The sequence below is a fragment of the Pipistrellus hanaki genome (assembly GCF_964339955.1).
Source record: "Pipistrellus hanaki genome assembly, chromosome: 21".
Taxonomy (NCBI): Eukaryota; Metazoa; Chordata; class Mammalia; order Chiroptera; family Vespertilionidae; genus Pipistrellus; species Pipistrellus hanaki.
Window position 1 is genome coordinate 968209 of NC_140523.1, and position 16788 is coordinate 984996.

Here is a 16788-nt window from a genome sequence, read left to right on the forward strand (position 1 = left end):
ATTGTAGCACGTGTCAGTATTCCTTTTTTTTTTTTTTTTTTTTTTTTTTTTTTTAAATAGTCCTTGTATGGATATCCACTTACCAGCTGATGGCTATTTGGGCTGTTTCCACCTTTTTGGCTATTATGAACAAAGCTGCCATGAACATTCAGATACAGAAGTTTGCAAGGACATATGTTTTTATTTCTCTCGGGTACATACCTCAGAGTGGAATTGCTGGGCTCCACGTTAATTCTATGGTTAACCTTTTAGGGAACTGCCTCACCACTCAGCGAAGCAGCCACCACTAACAGCAGTTTGCAAGCGTTGCCATTTCCCCACATTCCTGCCAACACTTATTGTTTATCTTTTTTGTTATAGCGATCCTGGTGGGTGTGAAGTAGGTAGAATCTCTCTCCTGTGGAGAGAAAATTTGCATTTTCCTGATGGTTAATGAGGTTGAGCGTATTTTCAAGGACTTATTGGCCACTGGTACATCATCGCTGCAGAAAACCTTTGTGTTTTTATGCTCAATTGTGGCACCTTTTTAAGCCTGGATTGGCTAGGTTATTCCACTTTTATTTGTTATCTCTTTCGGATGCAACACCTCTTATTTCATTGGTTGTGTAGTGTTTCTTATAAGTCTGTTTCCCTTTTGGGAATTAGACACGGAACAAACAACACACGTAAATGTACACAGGAATATGGTGTGTGTGTGTGTGTGTGTGTGTACATATTCCCAGTGCGGGAGAAACAGCAGACGCCAGGACTTAGAGGACAGATTCCAGGGGATCTCTCACAGTTAAGTGACTATCAGTGAGGGCAGTTCTTGTCCTATCTCCCTCACAAGGATTATATTTAGAATTAAAGTGAAAGCATTTTACACATTTTAAAACATGCAAATGTTATTAGTTTTTAAGTCCTCCTCCTCCTCCTCCTCCTCCTCCTCCTCCTTCTCATCAGTTCTTCCAGTGTTGGGAACTAATTGCACTTCCTTAATGGCTTCCACTTCCCCCCATCCTGCAGGATTTCCTCGCGCACGTCATCCACCACCTGGCTGCGCTCAGCCTGATGAGCTTCTCCTGGTGCGCTAACTACATCCGCAGCGGGACCCTGGTGATGATTGTGCACGACGTGGCCGACATCTGGCTGGAGGTACACGCTTGCCATCGCCCACGGCAACACAGGGCGCCCGGGGTGCAGGGCCCTCAGGGCAAGCAGCGTGTGTGAGCCCCGAAAACAGCCACAGCCCACAGCCGGCTCTGGTCCCATAGCCTTCAAGCTCAGAGAAACAAAACTTTTATTTTTACTTTTAAAACATATTTTTGTTGATGTCAGAGAGGAAGGGAGAGAGAAAGAGAGAGAGAAACATTAATGATGAGAAAGAATCATAGATTGGCTGCCTCCTACACGCCCCCCTCTGGGGATCGAGCCCACAACCCCGGCATCAATCCCCAGCCCTGGTTGGGGCGTGTGTGGGAGGCAACCAGCCAGTGTGTCTTGCTCACATCAATGTCTCTCTCTCTCTGTCTCTCCTCCACCTTCCAGTCTCTCTAAAAAAAAAAAAAAATTAATAGAAAAAATATCCTCGGGTGAGGATTAAAATAGACACCCTACTTATAATGCTGCAAATCTTATTTTATCTGTTTCCCCACTTGCACTCCACCTTTCCCCCGATTGTTTGGAAGCAAATCCCAGACACTCCATCATTTATAAATGTTTAATTTTAGAAATGTGTGCTCATATTTTATCTGAACACCATTTTTTCCCTTTGTTTTCAGTCTGCCAAGATGTTTTCTTATGCCGGATGGAAGCAAACTTGCAATACCCTGTTCTTCATCTTCTCCGCCATATTCTTCATCAGCCGCCTCGTGATCTTCCCCTTCTGGTGAGTAGCCGGCGCCCCGCGGCCCGTCCCCGCGCCCAGGTGGCCTGGCACGGGGGTCCGGTCGGAGCATTGGCCTGCCTTTCCTTGATCTCCAGTTCTTTGTGCCAAGTTCAGTGGGAGAAAGACCACGAAGGGACCTTTTTCACATATAATCAAAGCAGTGCCGCACAGCTGGTGTGGCTCAGTGGTTGAGCTTCGACCCATGAACCAGGAGGTCTCGGATCGATTCCCAATCAGGGCACATGCCTGGGTTGCGGGCTCGATCCCCAGTGTGGGGTGTACAGGAGGCAGCGATCCATGATTCTCTCTCCTCATAGATGTTTCTATCTCTCTCCCTCTCTAAAATGAAAAAAATACACACACACACAGACACACACGCACACACATATATAAACACACACACACAGAGACACTTATATTTCTATCACACTGACACCTGCCACTGTGGAAGAGGTGACACGGGAGGTGGAAACTGCTCCAGCAGGTAGGCCGTCCTCCTCCCCTCTGCCTGGCCGTGACTGTGGCTCTTCCTTGTGATGAACAGCTTTTCCAGTTATTCCAGTGAATGCCCTTGGCCGGCTCTTTAACGGAGAGGCATGTTCTGTGTCAAAATTATAGCGATTATAACCGCCATTAATTGCAGGCCAGCCCCTGAGGTAGGCCCTCTGTCTGTCTTGGCACTAGTCTGCACAGCAAACCCGACGGCTGCTATGGCTCCCGGCTCACGGGTGAGGAAAGTGATCCTCTCTCCACTCTCCACCGTCCCTGGTCCCCACCGTGGTCCGCGTGTCCTTTCCATGCCCATTGGCTCTTGGTCCCGGGGCTGGCAGTGGAGCACCCGTGTCTTCCCTGACAGCCATCCCTCTGGCAAAAAGCTCCGTGCTCCCTGTGTGGGCTGACAGAAGCCAGGAGAAACCGGGAGGCCGTCTTTGATGGTTTGGAAGGAACAGTTTGTCACCAGGCAGAGTTTGGGGCTAGCCTAGGAGTCTCAGATCCTCTCGGCAGAAAACCTAGGGCTACTGAAGTTCCGGCGTTCCAGGGGCAAGATCCAGAGACCAGGGTAAAGGCCAGAGGCCTGGTGGAGGGACTGTACCCTTGACCAGCATCCAGGGAAGTCTGGGCAGGGAGGACAGGGCTCTGCCCTGTCTTGGGGAGCAGCTGCATTCTTTTTATTTTTCATTTTTAATTGATTTCAGAGAGGGAGAGAAACATCAGTGATGAGAGAGAATCTTTGATCAGCTGCCTCCTGCACGCCCCTTACTGGGATCAGGCCCACCACCCGGGCATGTGCCCTCACCGGGAATCAAACCGAGACCTCCCGGTTCTTAGGTTGATGCTCTACCACTGAGCCACACCAGCTGGGCACATCTGCATTTTTTAAACCAGGACTGCATGTCTTGATTAGACATTTTCTGGCCAGGAGAGGCAGAGTGCAGCGGTTAAGTTCATGGATGCAAGTCAGTCCTGAGTTCAAACCCTGGCTCTGTACTTACTGCCTGTGTGATCGTGAATAGGTTCGATCATTTATCTGCACCTCAGTGTTGTCATCTGTGAAATGGAAATAAGGGTCGTCATGAGGCTTAGCTGAAGTAACACATACAAAATCGTTTTGAGCAGTGTCTGTGACAGTATCAGTAAACGCCAGCTATTGTTACTAAAATGATTGATGAGTCTTGTAGACCTTGGAGTTTAATCTGGAATCCAATCTGAGATCCAGGCTTGTTTTCCTCTTCTTGGTTGATGGATCACATTACTGCCACTTCGCTTTGGCTGAGCAAGTGTGCTTGTGAAATCAGAAGATCGCACGATAGTCATTAATGATGGGCTGGATATTGTTGAGGATAACAGTTGTGGCTTTTCAGGGTGAGTTTCATGGTACTCCATGTCCAGGGTTTGCCCATCCCTGACTCCTGTTATGGTCCCCACGTCCCCACGATCTGTACCCTCATAGCAAACCTGCTGAAAATGTAGTGGCTTACGACAGCGGTGAGCACACTTCTGTGAAGGGCCGTGGAATAACGATTTTAAGCCTCTGAGGGCCACATATGGTCTCTGCTGCATACTTCTCTCCGTATTGTTTCGTTTCTTTTAAAATGTGCCAAACCCAGCTCAGCTCACAGGCTGTAGAAAATGGGTCGCAGGCCAAGTTTTGCCCACAGTTCATAGTTTGCAGACCTCACTCTTACAAGTACAACGTTTATTGATTATTATTATCGCTATGGTTCTGGGAATTGACTGGCCTCAGCTGCGTGGTTTGTATGCATGTGGTTTCGGGCAGATGGCGGCTGGAAAGTCAGCTGAGGTTTTCTTGAAGGCTCCCTTACCCACATGGTGGAGGTAACACATGCAAGACGAGGCTGATGCTGATGGTTGGTTAGGGCTGCAGCTGGGCCGTCAGATGGGGGAGCTATACATGGCCCCTCCGTCGGCCTGACCTCCTCATAACTCAGGAGCGACTGAGGCAGTCCAGCTGGCGTGGCTCAGTGGCTGAGCGTTGACCCACGAACCAGGAGATTACGGTTCAATTCCCGGTGAGGACACATGCCCGGGCTGCAGGCTCCATCTTCACTGAGGGGCATGCACGAGGCAGCCGATCCATGATTCTCTCTCATTGTTTAAGTTTCTCTCTCTCTCTCCCTCCCCTTTCCTCTCTGAAATCAATAAAAACATATTTTTAAAAGGAAAGAGAGAGAGCGGGGCAGATGCTGTCTCTCTCTTATAACTTCCAGCCTGGTTCTGCAGAGGGTCCGGGTCCGGGGGGCCGGCTCGCATGAAGGGAAGGAGAGTCGGGCTCCATTTCTCGATGGGAGCAGTGTCAGAGAATCTGTGGATGTATTTCGAAAGCAAGCCCCAGGGAACACGCCGGCCGGGAGCTCCTTGAGGGCCTCTGGTGTTGTGCTGTGGCTGGCTTGTGCTTTAGCAACGAAGGACGCTCCCTCACACTTTCCCATGAAGCCACAGACCCACACACGCTTCCTCCCGCCCGGGAAACAGCTGGGCTTGCGTGACTGTGGAGGTGGTTCGCTGCTTTCCCACACAGCCCTGCCTTTAAAAATCCCACGTCTGAGAACTCATTCCCATGCCTGCGCTTCTGCATCTCAAGGAGCATTAGTCACATGCATCTGGCACGGTCTTGACCTTGACTCTCCAGTGAGGTCACAGAGCAGCCCACAGCACCGTTGGCTGTCTTCGGGGAGTTAGAGATGGCAAGTCAACCAGTCTTAACAGACTTGACCGTGAATGTCTGTTCCGCTGGTAAGAATGTTCCTGTGCCGCTGCTGACCGATGCACATTGTCTGGAGCGAAGGAAACCTATTGGAAGTCTGGGAGCTGGGTTTTCAAGGCTTTTGGAAAGACTCCATTGCCATGCCTTGTTCTCTAGCTTAAGTAGCTTCCCCCAAACCTGTCACACCATCCATCACCTTGTGACAGCAGAGAGGAAGAGCGAGTCCCTGTTGTTGCCTGTTTCGAGGATCTATCCCTGAGCACGCTCCTTTGCAAGGCTGGCTGAGGAGTCCAGGTTGGCGGGGTCTCCCACCGAGCAAACCACATGCAGAGGAGAGACGGTTTGGGGGTTCAGACGTTTCTGAGCTGCGGTGGGAGCCGTGTGCAGCCCCGTCGCTCTAGTCTTCCCAGACGCCTTTGCTGCGCCCCTGGGGGTGAGATTGAAGGTTGCTCAGGGAGAAAGCAGATCCACGTGAAGCCTTTCTGGAAGGAAGCTTCGCGGGAAAGGACTGGCGCTTGCACATTACACCTGTCTCCCTTCCTTTGGCTTTTCCTGGATTTCCCAGCCCAAAGCACACGTGCGTTCCCTGGGGGCTTTCCTCTGGCATCTGCACCCGCCGCTCCCGCTTCCCCTCTCCTGCTCCTCTCCCGGTTTTACTCCGCTGCCTCTCAGCCACCGGCAGCCCGAGTGAGAGACACGGGCTTTCTAAACACCGTTACTCTCAACCTCAGGCAGAATCTCCACTTGGCATTCTCCAAATGGCTTTAATCGAAATGCCTGGTTACCCTCTTGGTTTGCATGTGTATTCAGAAGTGTTTCAATTTCAGGCTTGTGTTTTTTTAAAAAAATACATATTTTTATTGATTTTAGAGAAGACAGGAGAGGGAGAGAGCCACAGAAGCATCAATGATAGAAAATCATGGATCGGCTGCCTCCTGCACACCCCACACTGGGATGGAGCCTGCAATTTGGGCATGTGCCCTGAACGGGAATTGAACCGTGACCTCCTGGTTCATGGGCTGATGCTTAGCTATGGAGCCACACCAGTCAGGCTAAAGACTATTAATACTGACCTTAAAAAGAATTTTTCCCCCCACGAAAACAAAATCATCTCCAACTGTGAATAATACCCAGATCCTCAGCTCCAAGGGTAGATGTGCTTGTGGAACTTTGTTTTCCACCACTGGTCCCCTGGCCGCCATTCAGGTGGTTGCCTGAGGGTGGTGAGAACATGGAAGTGCTTGGAATGGCGACCAGAGAGAGGACAGTTTAAGGAAAGAAAAGACTAGCTGATGCGTGTCACAAGGCGCTGAGTGAAGGACAAGTCGGGCAGAGCCGGCTCTCGGGCTGGGGTCGGCTCCCAGGACCCTGTCAGGGCTCGGGGCCTGGCCTGGCCACCAGGGGAAGGAGGGACGGTGCAGGGTGAGAAGGCTCCGGGGAGGCCGCCGCTCCCCAGCCGCCCTGCAGATGCGTATCTCAGAACCAGACTTTCCAGTCCGCCCCTTGGCCTCCGCAGTGCTCCTCCCGGACCCCCCAGCCGGGCCCCTGCCGTGTGTACCTTTAAGAGGGCGGCACGGCCGGAGCTGGTTTGGCTCAGTGGTAGAGCGTTGGTCTGCGGACTGAAGGGTCCCGGGTTCGATTCCGGTCGGGGGCATGTACATTGGTTGTGGGCGCGTCCCCGGTGGGGGGTGTGCAGGAGGCAGCTGGTCGATGTTTCTCTCTCATCGACGTTTCTAGCTCTCTATCTCTCTCCCTTCCTCCTCTCTGTGAAATATCAATAAAATATATATATTTAAAAAAAAAAAATAAATAAATAAATAAATAAATAAAAAGAGGGCGGCACGGCCTCTTCTTCATGTCAGAGCCTCTGAGGGGATGGGCCTCAGCCACATCCAGCCCTTCTCCTTCCTTCCTTTACTGCTTTAGAAACAACGCCAGCTTCCTGACAATCCCATTTATTCTAGGAACTCTCACTGTGCCCTTCACCCCGATTCACTGGTTCGTGTTGGTCCCCTTTGCTCTGTCGTTCCTTCTCTCTCTTCTCTCCCAACACACACCCCGCGTCCAGGAGCCTGTGTATGAAACCCGGGGGCACGCGGCTCCCTTAGAAAGTGGGAGGAGCCATGGAATTGCTGCTCCTTTCAGAGCCTCTTTTATCCGGAAAACTGACTTTTGTAGAATTCCCCATTCACCTTTGATGCCACATGATGAGACTGTATCGTTAGGTGGTAATAACCCCATGTATCCACACACGATCTTGTTTGTTCTCCAGATCTGGGAGGGGGAGTGGGGTCGGTGCCTGCTCTTCTGTTTGCAGAGAGGAAACCGAGGCCCCAGAGCATCGGGGCGCAGGCTGGTGGCCGAAAACATTCCCCCAGCCCTACCTTTCCTCCCAGGAGGCAGAGCGCTTGCCAATAATGACATAAAAGGCAGTGCTGTCATATGGCTGTGTACTGAGCAGTTCCTGGACATGGTTAGAGATGAAACGGATGCTGTGTGCTTGGGAGGAAAACAAGCTGTCCTCTCGCTGAGAATTCCCAAGTCCTCGGACCGGAACGAAGCGCTCTGTCTGCTTGGTTTTCCAGGATCTTGTACTGCACGCTGGTGATCCCGATGCTCTACCTGGAGCCGTTCTTTTCCTACATCTTCCTCAACCTGCAGCTCATGGTCCTGCAGGTCCTGCACCTGTACTGGGGCTACTTCATCCTGAAGATGCTCAAGAGATGCATTTTCACGAAGGTCAGTGCTGTCCGCGTCTTGTTACTCTTTTTAAAAAATATATACGTTTCTATTGATTTCATTTTTTAGTATTTTAAAAGTTTATTTCAGAGAGGAAAAAAGAGAGAGAGACATCGATGAGAGAGAGAATCATTGATCGGCTGCTTCCTGCACACCACCCACCGGGGGTTGAGCCTGCAGCCCGGCATGAGCCCTGACTAGGAATCTGACTGTGGGGACCTCTTGGTTCATAGGTTGACGCTCCCATCCAAGTACTAACCAGGCCCGACCCTGCTTAGCTTCTGAAATCAGACGAGATCGGTCACGTTCAGGGTGGTATTGACCCTCAACTTCTGAGCCACATCGGCTGGGCATTATTATTCTTAGCAAGTAGACTTCAGTGCCAGATTGAAGGTGAGGCCCAGCAGTGGGATATTCTACTTAATTTATAGTTAACCAGAATTATTTTTTTAACATTTTGATCATTATTAAAATTTTTTCCCCCTAAATTTAGCTAGATTTTTCATTAAGTAGGTCTCAAAGGTGCTTTTAAGAAATAGCTTTTCTTAGAGGACAAGTTAATTTCAAGAGATTTTTATCTAAAACTTGATTGCTGCTTTTTAAAAAATGTCCTAATGAGTCTAGATTTGCTCCACGTTGAGATGAGTTTTATGGTGACAGCTGAACAATATTTTAGAGCATCTGATTTGCATATAATGTACTCCCCCGAGTTTTCTCCTACTCTCTGAAATACTGCATATCATTTGGCAATCATTTTTTCCTGAAAACATCTGTTTTCCTAAACAACACAACGATAGGACAGTTCAGACAATAGAATATGGTTTTGTTTTGAGCTCAGCTCTGGATGTTAACTTCAGAACAGGGAGGAGCGGGCCTCAGCCACGAGCAAGTCAGCATCTGGGGCATAGTTACCTGTAGCGACTGTCTGCGTCAGTAGGAAGTGCTTCATGGACTAGGCTTCAGGGACTGGACTTGGCCTTGGAGGCAAGTTAAACAAAATCAGATCACAGCTCCCCTTTGTGTGTAAACCATACATCTGAGGCTCGAAAGGCTCTTTCCCAGTGAAAGGTGGGCCCTCCGTGTCTGGCAGCACCGCATCCTCATCAGAAAGAGTGCCCTGCAGGCCGTGGAGATGCTGGCCACCTGTCTGATGAGCTCACGCTCCCTTCTGATTAACTCCGCTTCCCACCGGAGGAAGTGCCTGGGCCTCGGGGACCCCCGAGGAGCAGACAGTTACATGGACATTACGATAACTGACCTTCCACCATGTCTTACCTTCTCCATCTAGACAGAGGGGTGGGAAACCAGGCTACATCTGCATGTTCCCCACACCCAGTTCTGAAAGCTGTGTGTTTTTTTTTTTTTTTTTTAAATCTAAATTACTGACCTGAGCTTGTTTTCCTGAGAGTAGATTCTCCATTAAGGTTGGAGTGCCAAGAAAACATTTCATTGACTGGTTCTAGTCTATTAATATTCGTTCTCCAGAGCTGCTTTATCTCCAAGTGACTGATAACGTTGAAGTGACTGAGATAAGGATACGACTGAGCTGCTAGACAGCTGCGAGGCCCAGGGTTGGAGGGAGGGAAGGAGACCAGGCTGGACCGCCTTAGCTGTGGGTTAGGCCCCCCAGAGCTCTGTCCCTGGGCAGGGATGTCCATTCCCTGGTGTGGGTCAGCAACCACAGGCCCGGAGGGAGCCTGCAGGACAGAACTCGAAGCCGGGAGAGATTCTTGTTTGGTTTCATCGTCATTGTCATCTGTCTCGTCCCTGATGGCTCGTACCAGGCCTGAGTAAAGGCCCAGCGGGCCGGGGGCTGTGGACAGGAAGTGCTGGTTTCCCATGCTGCGCTGTGGAAAAGCTGCTTCCAATTGCGAGCTGACAGCGGCGGCGGAGGCCCCCGGCCCCTCGCCGCGGTTCCGATGACTTCAGCTGGCGAGCATGTGCACTCCGCTCTCCGCGGTGGCAAACCTGGCTGCGAAACCGGCCTGTCCCTCCAAAGCCCTGGCCGCCGGTGAAAGCATGCTGCTTCAGGCAGAGTGCGTTCATGGCACAGGGGAGGGGACAGGGCCCCGGGGGGGGTGGGGAGAGGGCCCTGGGGGGAGGGGACAGAGCCCTGGGGAGGGGACAGGGCCCTGAGGGGGGGGGGACAGGACCCTGGGGAGGGGACAGGGCCCTGAGGGGGGGGGACAGGACCCTGGGGAGGGGACAACCCCTGGGGAGGGGACAGAGCTCTGGGGAGAGAGGGGGAGGGGAGAGGGGACAGAGCTCTGGGAAGGGGACAGAGCTCTGGGGAGGGGACAGAGCCGTGGGGTGGGGGGGGGGAGAGGGGAGAGGGGACAGAGCTCTGGGAGGGAACAGAGCCGTGTGGGGAGGGGACAGAGCCCTGGGGAGGGGACAGAGCCGTGGGGGGGGGGGAGAGGGGACAGAGCTCTGGGGAGGGGGACAGGGCCGTGGGGGAGGGGGGAGGAGAGAGGGGACAGAGCTCTGGGGAGGGGACAGAGCCGTGTGGGGAGGGGACAGAGGTGACAGTTGACATTCTTAGAGCAACAACGAACAAGTCAGTTTTCAGCAATATTTCATAAATATTGAGTATGTAACACAACTTAGTTGTTACTAAAGTGACAAATCCTTCCATATTTAATACATGGGATTGCAGAAGATTGTAGGCCTCCAAAAATTTCTCTTAAATCGTATAACAGAGAGTGAGAATTTGTCCCTTTAAGTCTCTTCTGCCTGGTGGGCCCTTCGTAAGTACTTTTGAATATGCAAATGTATACATAACTGGGGGGAGCGAACCACGCTGTTTGGGTAGAAAGTTAGAGAATAATTTATGAACCTTTTTACGGTTTTCACGAGTTTGCATGGTAGACTGCAAAAGACAAAAGTGGTTATACTTCTTTCTTTTAAAAATATATTTTATTGATATAGAGAGGAAGGGAGAGGGAGAGAGAGTTAGAAACATCAATGGGAGAGAAGCATCAACCAGCTGCCTCCTGCACTCCCCCTGCTGGGGATGTGCCCGCAACCAAGGTACATGCCCTTGACCGAAATCAAACCTGGGACCCTTCAGCCCGCAGGCTGAAAGTCTATCCACTGAGCCAAATGGGTTTCGGCTCTTTATACCTCTCAATAGTGATTTTCGAAATAGTCATACTTTGTTTTTCCTGAACAATTGGGTCATTGCATGCATACCATGAATGAGGACCTGCCATTTGCTTCTGTGGTCACAAGCCTTATAAGAGCAACGGCGCTATAATCTCGGGACCCTGACATATGCCGAGCGTGGGGAGCAGGCATCTGGCTGCTCGAGACCAAGACTTGGCTCTGAACCCTCTCGGGGTCCCGTCAGGTGGGGACGTGGGGACGTGGTGACGCGCTACCAGCCCGCACGCCACCGGGAAGCGTGGCGAGCCCGGTGCTCCCTGTCTTTCCCCCACAAACAGGACAAGAGCTGTCGGAGCGTTAAAGGGGCTCAGCCTGCTCTCGTTGCCATCCCTAGGACCTGATCATCCCTCAGCTTTGCTTTTCTCCCTGGTAAACAGCGTGCTGGGTGCGGGCCAACTCGAGCGTGTCTCTGCGACATCTTAGCCTGGTGCGCGGCCAAGACGCGAGGGAGGAGCCGGAAAGGCAGGAGGAGAGGCCGGCCCCTTGGCAGCCCGCCCCACAGCTGCTCTCGCCAGGCAGTGCGCCCCGAGTTCACCGAGTGACACGTGACACGGGCCGCACCGCTGGCGAGAGGGACAGGAGCCCTCACAGCTGCGGAGAAAGCGAGGCCTGCAGCAAGGTCACAGTCACTGCCGGACGCGCAGCCGTGCCCGGCCCGAGTCCCTGCACTCAACGCTCCGCCTTTTCTAGTCACTCTTCACGCAAACGCTGAGTCTTTTTTTACACTGACGTCAGAGAGGGAGGGAGAGGGAGAGAGAGAGAAACGTCAATGAGAGAGAAACATCCATCGCTGCCTCCTGTACACCCCCACCAGGGATGGAGCCCAAACCCCAGGCATGTGCTCTGACTGGGCATCAAACCAGCGGCCTCGTGGTGTGAGGGTTGCTGCTCAACCACTGAGCCACCCCAGCCCAGCTCAAACACTTCCTCATTTGAAATAACTAGAAAATGAATGTAAAATGTTTGTATGAAGTGAATAATAGTGAGTACGTAAATACATGGACCAACCAAGATCACAAATTAAAATGCAGTGACAAACTAACTTATTTTGGGACTTTTTAAAGCATAAGAAGACGTTTTATAATAATTTTTTTTTTAATCCTCAAGTAACTTCCTGCCCAGCAAGCAGGGCACTGGCTGAGAGCACAGGCTCCTGTACCTTCAGATCTCAGCTCTCCCACCCCCTGGCTGTGATCTAGTCCTTGCCTCAGTTTCCTCCCCTGTGACATGGGGGTGAGGGGATTGGGACCTGGCCCACAGGAAGCACATGGTAAGTGCGAGCTGTCAGCAGCAGCAGCAGCAGCACTGTTGACGCCCGTTCTTTGTGCCAAATCACAGAGCGCCCGTGAGCTCCACCGAGCCGGGCAGCTGGCTCCCCGCCCAGGTGCCGCTGCGGCGATGTCAGGTGTCAGGTGAAGAAGGAGATTTTAGGGCAGAAAACACATCCCCTTCAGGGTTCCACGCCTGTGGCCGTGAGTATACAGATCGCACATACACGATACATTTGGATGTAACGTGGGGTTTTGTTGCTATTAAATGCCTCACAGTTTCCAGCTTACATTACCAAGATGCTGTCACGCGCAGCCGCCGACATGTCCATCACACGAGCGCTCAGTCCCAGGAAGTCCTTTCTGAACCCGATGCGCCATCTCGGGCCGGGGCCCTCCATCCTGCCGGACCCGCACCCCGGCACGAGCCGGAAATTAAATTCCTGGGTCCTATGACTCACCTCTCGCCGTCATGTCAGAAAGCAGTGCAATGCCACCGCCATAATGGAAAAGAAATGAGATGCAAGACATTTCCGATAAATACGCATTTCACGTGTAGCACGTGTGTGTGGCTTCGCCCAGCTGGAGTCGATAGATGCCGTCTGCTTGTGTGTGGACCGACTGTGAGCGGGGCGGCTGTGCCCACAGCCGGCGCCGGGGCTGCGCCGGGCGCTCGGGCGGCACTGGCAGTCTTGCCGCTGGTGGCATGCTTTTCTAAAACTGAGGTTCTGAACAACAAGGAGCACACTCTTCCTTTGATTCATGGGCATCGCCGCATTCCCGGAAAACGGAGAATATATTGAAGCCAGGCAGCAATGGCTGCGCCTGAGTGACGGCGGTGTTAGGCTCCGGGCTCAGGTCGTCGTAACCAGGGCTCCCCCTGCACGCAGGCCCGGCAGCCCATCCGGGCAGCCTGCACCCCGGGGGTGCGGCGTGCCAGCCCTGCCCCCTCCGTGTCAGGGCACGCCCCACCCTTCGTGACCGTGGGACCCACCGCGAACCCACGTTCTCGCGTGGTGCAGGGCCTTTCCTGGAAGTGAGGGTGCTGACACGGTGGCCCGGAGCCATGGGGCGCCCTCGAGGACCAGCTCGCCTCTTGGCGCAGGCAGCCCCGCCAAGCCCGGGCCAGTGGCGGGAGGTGTGCGTCTGCCTTTCTTTGTTAAGCCTCCCTCCGAGGAGGTTATCTATCCCATTGGTTTTTAAAGATAACATTTTTACCGATTTTAGAGAGGGAGGGAGAGAGAAACATCAACGATGAGAGGGAATCATCGATTGGCTGCCTCCTGCACACCCCCTGCTGGGGATCTGCCCTTGACCAGAATCAAACCCAAGACCCTGAGTCCGCAGACCAGCGCTCCACCCACTGAGCCACATCGCCGTCTTCTGTGTAATTCCATCCTGACCTAAAGCATGCTTCGCCCGTGTCAGTCCTTTAAGTGCGCGGAGGTTTGCTTCGAGCTCATGCCCTGACCTGCCCCGGTGCGTGTTTGCTCCTTTGGATGCGGGTTTCCTCTGACGGACGGGGGCCACGGCTCTGACCTCGGCCCACTTATTCATTCCTTCATTCATTCGTTCATTCATTCCAGCCGGGCTGGCCAGCTGTCACTCACAGCCGTTCTCTGCTTTGTCCAGAACATCCAGGACGTGAGGAGCGATGACGAGGACGAGGAGTACGAAGAAGAGGGAGAGGAGGAGGACGAGGGGAAGCAAGAGGCGGCCAAAGACAAGGAGCGAGACTGTCTGCAGAACGGCCTCGGGCCCGACCGGAGCCTCCTTCCCAACGGTCACCACGGCCGCTAGCGGACGCCCACGCGGGTCCCTCCTGCCACCAGGACCCACAGGGACCCCAGGTCCGCCCTCCCCCCTCCCAGCGCCCCTTCAGATGTATTTAAGACGAGCGTTGTCGGGTTGTGTTAAATGTTCAATATTCGCGTTCCCGTGGGTGTGCCGCAGGCAGGACCAGGCCGGCCGGGCACTCCCAGGTTCTCCAGGGGCCGTCCTTGGAGATGGTGGCACTTCGGGCGTCCCCTTGCCCCGCCCGCCTGGCCCATCCGAGCGAGGGCAGCCGTGCTGTTCGCCCACTTCCTCCCCGGGGCTGGGCCGCAGAGGGCTCCTTGCCCAGAGCGACTGAGAGGTGATGGGACAGCGGCTTGTTTGAAACCTCCCAAGCCTGCCGCTCGTCTGTCCAAGGGGAAGAATACTGAGAGAGAGACCACTCCCTCCTACCTCACAGGCTCGGAGGAAGGATCCAACCAGAGAAGGCAACTCGGGGGTTATTGTCCCTGAACCTCGTCCCCTGAGACCGCCGCCCCCTCTGGGGGAGAACCAGGCTGAGCCGGGCATTGCACGGGCCTGAAGGATAGACACTGACTTAAAACGTCCCGCTCAGCCCGCCCGGGTTCTTCTGGAAATGCCAACGCCCAGAGGCCCTTTCCATTCTCCCCTGACACTATTTATTTGTTAGCTGCCCCAGGGGAGTTTGGATCCCATTCCATCTTTCTGCCTTGTCCCTCCTTTTCTTCTCAGAGCTACCCAGCAGGCCCTGGGGCCGGTCAGGTTGCTCCCTGAGCCACCATCCCCGGGAAACCGGAGCCTCTGGGCACCGTATGCATGTGAGCTCCTGGCCCAGAGGAAACCTTAGACCCAGCGGGAGGGCACTACCCATTCATCTCCCCTGCCACCAGCCAGACTGCCAAAGAGCAGAGCAGAGCCAGCGGCAGCCTGGCCGACACCCAGCCGTCCAGGCAGCTCCCAGGCCACCTGCGTCTCTGGGAGGATGGAGGGCCGGGGCTCCGGGGCCCGGTCCCCGCGGGGGGCACGTCTCCTGAGCCCAGCGTGCAGGCCGAGAAGAGACCACTCCCCGCAGAAGGAAAAGCGGGCACCACGTGCACCCCTCCCCGCCCCCTCTCTCTCAGACGCTTTGGTCACACTGTGCACCTTCGTCTCATTTCACTCAGGGCCCGTATTTAAGCCAAGGGACAGCTAGGACCGTGGGCACCGTTCACGCGTCCACACAGGCCCGGGAGCAGGACGGCTCTGTGCGCAGGACAGGTACCCGACCTTGTGTTTCACTTCACAGATGTTGCTGTCTTTTTTGTTGTTGTTGTCTTTTTATTTTTTATTTTTTTGATTTTAGTTCTTTTTAACTAAAGAGATGTTTTTAAAACCTTCCGGTTAAACCGAAACCCACACGGTTCTGAATTCTTCCCCCAATGGAACCTTCTTTTGAGAACGCACTAGGACGGTGGGAAAGCAGGTGGCACGTGTCCTCTGCGCAGCCCTGCTGGCCCCTGCGAGTCCAGTGCACTGGCCCCATAACGTTATGCTATAGCCCAGCGTGCCCGCGCTCCGAGGGGCACGGCCGTGGGCCTGTTATTGCCGTTACCTTGTTACTGTTCTGGTGGAAGGAGAGCATGCTGAGATGGCGTTTTCCAGTGTTTTCGGTCGGCAGAGTGTCTGTTCTTTGACTCACTGCAGTGTTGTCTCTGTACCCAGTATCTTCTCGCTTATGGTAAAGAATTGTCTATTGGCTGCTCTGCCCTCCAGTTCTCTCTGTTCTTGTCGGAATGGTGGAGGTGGTATCCATGCGCCAGTCTCTGCCACCTCTGGTGGCCGGGGCCCTCGGCTGCCTCTCGGGTAGGTACGCCGTGGGGCGTGCGCGTGGCTGGCTCCCTACGGGAAACGGGGGCTCAGGCTGTGCCCGGTGACATAGTAAAGGTGCAGCCGCCGCCGTGCCCCAACGTGACTGTCGTGGGAATGACTGACGGCGCAGCCAAGACGGGGCCGGCACACCGGGATCAAGTACATTCGGCGCACACGCTGCCCGGCTTCTTAGAGCTGTGACTGGTCTCACCTGGTGCGGAACCACCTGCCTGCCGCTCCTCAAGGCTCCAGAGACGCCCTGCCAGGAAGCAGGGGCCACAGAGCCGCGTTAGCACAGTGGGGCTGCTGGCCGTGGGTACGGGCACCAACAAGAGGTGACAGTGCGGACAGACAGACACCTACAAGCTGGGACTCACAAGTCCTGGCAGCAGGGCCCCGCGGCAGAGGCCCTCTGAGGGGCTCGGGCGGGCGCCCGTCCTGGGGCTGTTTTCTCCGCGGTCCGTCAGGGATGGAGGGAAGCCGGGTCCATCAGCATCCCTGTGACCTGCACGCCTCGCCTGGTGCCCACTGCATGTTTCAATCCAATGCTTTGGGGTGAGACACAGAAATCTGCATGTCAGCACGTCGGGTGCTTCCGGGGAGCCCCGAGGGTGCCTGGGGAGCCCCACTCACTTGGTCCCACCAGCAGGTTCACACGCTGGTAGATGGGGACGTGCCCTGACGCAGGCTAGTGAACCCCAGATCCGTCACTCAGACAAAGCAGACCTCGGGCAGATAACGGGAGAATGCAAGCTGGCGCCTTTCTCAGATGGCTGGTGCTGTTTGACCTCAGCCTCTCCTTTTGCCTAAAAACCGTTAATACCAGAAATACCTTTAAAAGAGCCCGTACCCTCACTACGTCAATATATCGAAAGGTGTGA

General features: G+C 54.0%; 1 protein-coding gene across 5 annotated transcripts in view; it reads left to right on the forward strand.

The window, feature by feature from the left end:
• CERS3 (ceramide synthase 3) overlaps positions 1-15800 on the forward strand; it is a 49360-nt gene extending 33560 nt beyond the window's left edge. For 4 of the 5 annotated variants that reach the window (XM_084869241.1, XM_084869243.1, XM_084869242.1 and 1 more), the window contains 4 exons: positions 1006-1134; positions 1761-1867; positions 7679-7832; positions 13898-15800. In XM_084869241.1, the coding sequence (XP_084725367.1) occupies positions 1006-1134; positions 1761-1867; positions 7679-7832; positions 13898-14065 (558 nt within the window). In that variant the 3' untranslated portion in view covers positions 14066-15800. The remainder of the gene's footprint in view (positions 1-1005; positions 1135-1760; positions 1868-7678; positions 7833-13897) is intronic. The other variant, XR_014793639.1, reaches the window with a different exon arrangement.
• The last annotated feature ends 988 nt before the right edge of the window (positions 15801-16788 follow it).